An 8,033-nucleotide genomic window follows, 5' to 3' on the forward strand; every position below is an offset into this window, starting at 1 on the left:
CTTCCTGGTTTTGCCTGTGTTTCACAGCTCCCTTAGAAATAGCCCCCACGAAACCTGTTGTTCTACAGGTGGTGTCTGAAAACTTGTGATCCCTTTGGTAACCCAGTGCTTCCCCAGAGGTCTTATCTGTTGAGTTTAATAGCAATTCCCATTGCACAAAGAAGTCTGAAGAGCATAAATAACAGGTTCTTTAATAATGATTTTTCCCTAGAACTGAAGCCAGTCTGGCCTCACGCAGAGAGCAGAAAAGAGAGCAGTATCGCCAGGTGAAAGCACATGTTCAGAAGGAGGATGGGAGAGTGCAAGCATTTGGCTGGAGTCTACCTCAGAAGTATAAACAGGTATGATGCTTGTGTTTTCACATGCACTGGTAACAACTTCATTTGTGAAAGTTGAACAGAGTATAATTTCACAGCTTGTGACAGATTCCGGTGGGGTTTTTTTTAATTGAACTTTTGAAGGTAAAAGAGTCTTTCCAAGGAAAAACTCTTCATAATATTTAACAAAGTTCTATTAACTGAGTCCAAAGACTGTAAAGCTCTCTTAAAGGGGAAAGCTTTTCTGGTTGTTTTTCTTTTTTTTTCTTGCCTAGGTGGCAAATGGTGGACAGGGTGAAAATAAGATGAAGAATTTGCCTGTACCTGTTTACCTGAGACCTTTAGATGAGAAGGATACCTCTATGAAGGTAGGTGATAGAGCCTTGGACAACCCTGAATATATTTAATAAAGAAAATAATTGATTTGAAACTAAAAAATGTTTATTTTTAAAGTATAGATGAAATGCTTTAATCTTAATGATTTCCTTAAAATGGACTGCAGATCTAGAATAATTGTTACTTAATATAGTAACTTCATGCTAATTTTTGTTACTTTTGTTACTTAATTTTTTTTTATTTAACAATGGGTGTGCCTTTTTTTCTAGTTCAACATTTAAGTATTTTTTTTCTTTCAAGCTGTGGTGTGCTGTAGGGGTGAACCTGTCAGGGGGGAAAACACGAGATGGTGGCTCTGTGGTTGGTGCTAGTGTGTTCTACAATGATGTGACTGCTGTGGATGCAGATGGCAACAAGCAGCAAACAGGATCTCAGAGCAGCTTAGATAAACTAGAGCAAGAGCTCAAGGTAAGATTACTATAAGGCATGTGGAATAATTTATGTACTTCAAATTATTTTAATAACACATTAATCAGTGGTGATACTCAGAGTGTCTGGTATGTAAGTAGTATTCTTATGTAGTTTTATACTTGTCTAAAAGTACAATTGTGCTGTATAGTTATTTTTCTTTGGGATTTCTACATAAATACAAAATATAAGGGGTTTTTATATTCCAAATGCATAGAAAACAAGCAAATACATGTTATTTTACAGTGACATTAAAGATACTTTTCGCATATTTATGTATATTTCTGTAGCTGATAATGAAAGAAAATACCAGATCAAAGGTAATATTTTGATTCTTGTCACCCTGACTGTTGTTGTCCTGCCTTTATGCTACTTCAGGACCAGCAGAAGGAGCTGAAACATCAAGAAGAATTATCCAGTCTAGTTTGGATCTGTACAAGCACACATTCTGCTACAAAAGTTATTATTATTGATGCTAATCAACCAGGAAATATTCTGGACAGTTTCATTGTTTGCAATTCTCATGTTCTTTGTATTGCTAGTGTACCAGGTAAAGATTTGTTATGGTTTTGCTCCTACTTTACTGTATCTTAATTCAGATTTGCTTATGTTTAGTTGGAGAGAAAACTATTGTATTTCTTTGCTACTGTTGCACTCTTCAGTTTGCTCTTGACATAAATTAACTCAAGGGTAGAGACACGTCAGTGTCAGCAACCAGGGATAATATTTTAAATCCTGAAAGTATTTGAGGAGTGTATGAGAGAAAACAGGATCTATTGCAGTTAAATTCTTCATAACTATGTAGACAGGTATCCCTGTTTGCACTGTTCTTAAATCTGATTGAATGGAAAATTTGAAATAGAAATAAAGTAGTTGGAAAACTGCAGATTAAAATGTGCTGCATAACATTCAAGTGTGCACATGTGTAGATACTGCTTTTGCTTTTTGAGCTTTGCAATTGCATCTTCAAACTGCTGATCATGTAAAAATAAGCTTGTTAGATACATACAATCACTTGTTATTTAACATGCAGAAGTATGTATCTAACAAGTGATTTAACATGCAGATGAATGTATCTCTCACTTGCTGGAGAGTTCATTCAGCTTGATGCTCAGTTTGTTACCAGATATTAGAGAGATTCATTTTTATCCCCACAAGAAATAATTCAGTGGATTTAATCTCTTTCAGGGGCAAGGGAAACAGACTATCCTGCAGGAGAAGAAGGAGCTCAAGAGGCAGATCCCAGTCAGGTGGACAAGTCATCTCTGTGTGGCAGCATGACTAGCAACAGCTCTGCTGAAACTGACAGCTTGCTAGGAGGAATCACAGTGGTGGGCTGTACTGCAGAGGGGATCACAGCACCACCTGTAGCTCATGATGCAAATGGTGGCCCCCCAGTGGCAGATAAACAGTCAGGTATGAAAATTACATGTGTGCTGGGGATGGCCAGACATGATTAGGTGTAGCTGAGAAATGAATGGTGCATGGATTTATTGTGTGTCTGTAAGTGGTGATAACATCAAACAAGCATTCTGTGGGAAATGGCCTATAAATCTGTTATATTTTTTGGGTGTAATTGTAGCTGACGCCTTGATGGAGGTGGAATTAAATGTATATAAACAATTGCTTCTTTCAGATACTTTGGAGAGAACTCTCTTGTGCACAGTCTAAAGAGAGCTTTTAAATTATTCAGTATTTGAGAGGCCAACTTGCCAGTTCCTTTTGCCTTTATGCCTTAATCTTGTAAAGTCCTGAAGGAGATTTAAGTGAAGCTGTTTGCTCTATAGCCATTCTTAAGATTTTCTGTCATTTCTTCTAGGCTCAATGGTGATGTGATAATGGATATGTGGTTGTTGGACTTGAATGCTATTTATTGTCTTATGGCATACAGTACTGTTGCCAGAGCTGTTTGTTTTAACTGATTGGATTTCACTGCTATTTTAGGCAATTGCTTAAAGGACAATCTGTGCCATCAGTCACTGTGTTCATACTTAAAGTGCATTTGACACTTGTTGATACCCAAACTTTAGTAGGTTGCACTGTTTCTGATCCAATTTTTTTTTTAATGAGTTATAAAATCAGGACTGTGACTGTCTGGTTATTACAGCTATTCACTTAGGTTTCAAGTATCAAGATCTGTCTGTTTTAATCAGATCAAAATTTTCTTGCAGTTGTTAACTTTTCCAATTTTTTGTTCCTCAGATACTGCAAATGAAAGTAACTCAGTAGATGAAAATATTCCAACAGCAGAGGAGGCAACAGAAGCAACAGAAGTCAATGCAGGGACAGGAGAAGACACAGGTGATATAGCACAAACTGGAGTCTACACAGAGCATGTCTTCACAGATCCCCTAGGAGTGCAGAATACAACAGAGGCATCTCCTGTGTACCAGCCCAGGTACATAGTCCTCATACCCCTTGAAAAATATTTTAAAAGGAAATCATAGGTTATAATCTAATATTTGCACTTTCTTCGATGCATTTTAACTGTTTGGGTTTGGTTTTTTTTTTTTTCCTATTTTTTAGCACTGAATCAGAGTTATATAAAGATGTTTCAGTTTTGCCAAATGAGCAAGACCTAGTGAGAGAAGAAGCACAGAAAATGAGTAGCCTTTTACCGACAATGTGGCTTGGAGCCCAGAATGGATGGTAAGAAAGTGCTAACCTTACTAAAATACTTGAAAAAATATTTTAAACTTCTTCTACCCACAGGCTGATACCTGTCTTGTGTCAAGATTAAGTGCCAGAAAGCCTCAAGGGAGCCTAAGCTTTGTATGCTTTACTACATTTAGGTATTTCAAAATTCAAAGAGAGTCTTGTAGGTAATTAGCAAGCTCTTTTTGGCAGGTAACATTTTTATCTGTGGAAAAGTTGTTTGGGGTTTTTTTTGTTTGTTTTTTAGTGGAAGAAGTTGTTATGGTGTGATAATTCCATAACTTTCAATATTTTACTATGCTAGAAGAATATATTGCCCTTTTAACTGCAGTTTTTAGACACCTGAAAAAAACGATCTGCTTCTCATGTTCATTTTTTTGGTCTATACATAGTTTTCAGTGAAAGATGAAAACTTACTTTCCCTTGAATTGTGGATTTCAGTTATAGGGATTTTTTTTTTTCCTTTCTGGTAGAGCTTGCCTAGTGCTTTTAATCCATCCTGATTTGTCTTTACAGCCTGTATGTTCATTCGTCAGTGGCCCAGTGGAGGAAATGTGTTCATGCCATTAAACTTAAAGATTCTATTCTCAGTATTGTGTAAGTCCTGAAAGAATGTCATGTACATCATAATGAACTCCTGTTAAAATACTTGCAAAGTAGTTTTATGTTTCCTCCTCCAGATATTGGGGATGTCAGTTGTCATAAATGCATGCATACTCTTTGAGGGGCAGTGGAAATTGTTTGGGAAAGGAAAATAAAAGAAATCTTTTAGTAGTTTATCAACAGTATCTATTCAAAATACTGTAGCTCAAATAATGAGCAGTAGCTGTACACTTGGTATTCTTGGTAGCTGTATACACAAAGCAGTTACAGGTTGTTATCCTTGATCTTTTTCTCAGGCATTGTACATATATTTTAAGCTTTCTGAACTGGATTTTGACTCGTTACTGTCCCTTCTCTTCAGCTGTATTGTAAAAATCAAAACACTAGGGCTTATGTGACTATAAGAAATAAGCTGAAGTATAAAATGTGTATTTTGAGAAATGTAGTCTAACAGTGTATATTCTTGTACCTCCTTTCTTTTCCCAGACATGTAAAAGGAATAGTATTAGTTGCACTAGCTGATGGAACACTAGCAATATTTCACCGAGGAGTTGGTAAGCATTCTATTACATCTTGAGACAAGGGAAGTTATGTTGATATTTAGGGGAGAAATGTGCCATTTAAAAATGGTGTTTTGAAACTGTATTCCATGGTGACCTTTTCACAGGTTGTCTTGAGAAATCTTGCTAGTATTTCAGTTGCAGTTTCACAGTACATTTTGGGTGCTGTTCTTAAGATTTTAGAGCATATTAAAAACATCATGATGCACTGGCCACTGTTATGTTCAGTCAAGCAGCAAGTGCCTGGCACTCTGTGGGTAGTTGCTTCTTGGAGTGTATACCAATACTTATCCAAGTAAAGCATTTAGCACTAGGTAACTTACTATTTTTAAAAATGTTTTGAACATAAAAACAAAGTAGCCCTTGGGGTGTTGCTAGTTCAAATAACTAGCTGTGGGTTTTTAATGACAATCCTAGCCAAAAATTTGTATTGACTTAGCCAGATTATTACAGTGTTTTCTAAAAGTTAGACTGTTAAGGTATTTGCCTGTACTTATAAATTCTTTTTAAGCTCAGGAACTTATACATTCTTTTGGATTTTCTTTTCCTTCTGTTTTTGAAGATGGTCAGTGGGATTTGACAAATTATCACCTCTTGGACCTGGGCCGACCACATCATTCAATAAGATGCATGACAGTGGTACATGACAAAGTTTGGTGTGGCTACAGGAACAAAATCTATGTTGTTCAACCAAAGGCTATGAAAATAGAGGCAAGTTGGAATGGTGTTTAAAATAATAAAATGTTACATTTTAATGCCATCTTATACTACTGCTCAAACTCACTCCAGAGAAGAGTTATTTTTTTCATCAGCATGGAAACAAGCATCCAAACAAATTTGTCTTGGAAATACTATTATGTTTTCTTAAGATGTTTTATCATTGTTTTGGAAGATTTGAAGTGATGATGAGTTCTCAGTTACTGAAACCAACTTTCTGGGATTTAGTTCTCCATTTCTTGCTGACCAGAAACTGCAAAGTATCCTCATACAGAGCTTGTAAGGAGAGCTTCCAGCTCATTCTCTACATGCTTGCTTCACTGTGTTCTCCATTTCCCTGTAACCATCTCTAAAATCAGTCTTGGCATACTTCAGAGGTTTGTAAACGTTAATTTTGAATGTTCTCTCCCTCCAGTTATAGCAAAATTTGTTTATGTCAGGTGTGCAACCTGATGTTTCCACCTTGTTGTGTTTGTACCTGACATCTCAAGAACAGGAAGTGGCTGAGGTGGCTGAAAGCTGTGAGCAGTTTTAGTGCTTCCACTTCTGCTAATTGGCCTGAGATGTGGGCCAGACCTTTTGAGGGTGACTGCTCATCTCTTTGGAAAATATCAAGTGCTTTGTTAATAATCTCTTTTTGTTAAGAAGACTGTATGGGAAAAGTGGAAATGAACGAAGTCATACAACAGTGAAATTAATTCTTTTGCTGGTGGATGGTGTGTATTTTGCACAGGTGGGTTTGTATGCTAGAGCAAGGTTTGACAGAATTAGGAGGAAAACCACTTTTTGGGGCATACATGTCTTGTGCTGAGACTGGAGAAACTCAGACTAAAAAAGCTCAGTGTTACAATGGAGACAGAAGCCATAGTAGGCTGGGATATGGAATGTAAATGAGGATACAGTAGGAAACTGTGGCTTTGAGATCATACTGTAGGGAGGGGCATCTGTGCTTTTACTATTACTTTACCAGCATCATAAGGTAATTGTAACTAAAACAGGGTATCTGCTCGTGGTCTTACAAATCAGTGTTACTGATTTGGCAGCGTTTGCAGCGTAAGAGCAACAGAGAAATCTGTCTTACTCTTTGCCTTGTTTCATCTTCTAATTTAAACCCCAATCTTTTGTAGAAGTCATTTGATGCACACCCAAGAAGAGAAAGCCAAGTGAGGCAGCTGGCATGGGTGGGTGATGGGGTCTGGGTCTCTATTCGCTTGGACTCCACCCTGCGGCTCTATCACGCGCACACTTATCAGCATCTACAAGATGTGGACATTGAACCTTATGTAAGCAAAATGCTAGGTAAGTTGGTAAGAAAAACTGTTGTCTTCTTACACCTCTTGCTGTTCAGAGCTTTCTTTTCCTGCTGTGGATCAGCTGATTCTCACTGCAAACTTGGGGAAGGGTGGGTTTGTGTCAGTCTGTAAAGTTTGGTGAGGAGGATGGGTCTTGTGGTACAGTCTGTTGATCCTACTTTTGGTGCCTAAGGTGTCCCTTAAAACTCAGAACTAAAAGGAAAATGGTAGTTGGGTTGGGCAGGCATCCATAGAGACTCTACAGTCTTTTTACTGTACTGATACATAGTTTTTTTAAATCTAAAAGTGAGAAGGATCCGTTACTTGCCTGGGAAATTTCTCTCTTTCAAGAAAATACAGATGCAAAATAGCTACTGTCTATTGCTACTGAATCTAATAAATAAGCCTTCTGATTTTTTTCATTGCTGTTTGTGTAAGAGCAGTGTTGTCACCTGTCTAACAACAAGTACAGGCAACTGGGCCATGGGGAGTCTTTGACAAGTAACTACTCTGCCTTTGCATTTATCTGGTCAGCTGCCTTCTGTTCCCCTCACAGTGCTAATGGATGAAAAGCCATTATCTTACATGTGTAAACTCAACGTTTTTTTTTCATTTGTTTGAACAGCTGCCCTGGTGCTGTAAGCCCCCCAAAAATTTATTGTGCAGCATTATGGAGCTGTTTATATGTTTTGTGCTTTCCCCCTGTTCACATTAGTCTCCTTTATATAGGTTCCCAACTTAATTAAGAGTGTTACAGCCCTTTAGGTAGCTTTCCAACTTAAATGTACTCCTCTGCATTGTTTCTGTTTTGAAGTGGGAGGGAATTACTTGTCCAGGTGATTTGGGAGTTGGAGTTAAGAGTCTCTGTTATAGAACTAAAACTATTCTTGCTCATAATTTTTGATGAAAAGCATCTTTTGTTTTTAGGTACTGGTAAACTGGGATTCTCATTTGTGAGAATCACAGCTCTTATGGTGTCTTGTAATCGTTTATGGGTAGGAACAGGAAATGGTGTCATCATCTCCATTCCATTAACAGAAAGTAAGTAAAATATAAATGAATAGCACTGTGCAATATGCTGTAGA

General features: G+C 37.4%; 1 protein-coding gene across 4 annotated transcripts in view; it reads left to right on the plus strand.

Annotated features, from left to right (window-relative positions):
• Positions 1-8,033, plus strand: part of SPAG9 (sperm associated antigen 9) — a 59,661-nt gene that overhangs the window by 42,890 nt on the left and 8,738 nt on the right. For all 4 annotated transcript variants that reach the window (XM_071764075.1, XM_071764074.1, XM_071764077.1 and 1 more), the window contains 12 exons: positions 212-341; positions 593-685; positions 954-1,121; positions 1,500-1,671; positions 2,310-2,537; positions 3,324-3,519; positions 3,648-3,770; positions 4,293-4,373; positions 4,866-4,933; positions 5,502-5,650; positions 6,784-6,955; positions 7,876-7,989. In XM_071764075.1, coding sequence (XP_071620176.1) covers positions 212-341; positions 593-685; positions 954-1,121; positions 1,500-1,671; positions 2,310-2,537; positions 3,324-3,519; positions 3,648-3,770; positions 4,293-4,373; positions 4,866-4,933; positions 5,502-5,650; positions 6,784-6,955; positions 7,876-7,989 — 1,694 coding nt within the window. The remainder of the gene's footprint in view (positions 1-211; positions 342-592; positions 686-953; positions 1,122-1,499; positions 1,672-2,309; positions 2,538-3,323; positions 3,520-3,647; positions 3,771-4,292; positions 4,374-4,865; positions 4,934-5,501; positions 5,651-6,783; positions 6,956-7,875; positions 7,990-8,033) is intronic.

Source organism: Heliangelus exortis, chromosome 20 (assembly GCF_036169615.1).
Source record: "Heliangelus exortis chromosome 20, bHelExo1.hap1, whole genome shotgun sequence".
NCBI lineage: Eukaryota > Metazoa > Chordata > Aves > Apodiformes > Trochilidae > Heliangelus > Heliangelus exortis.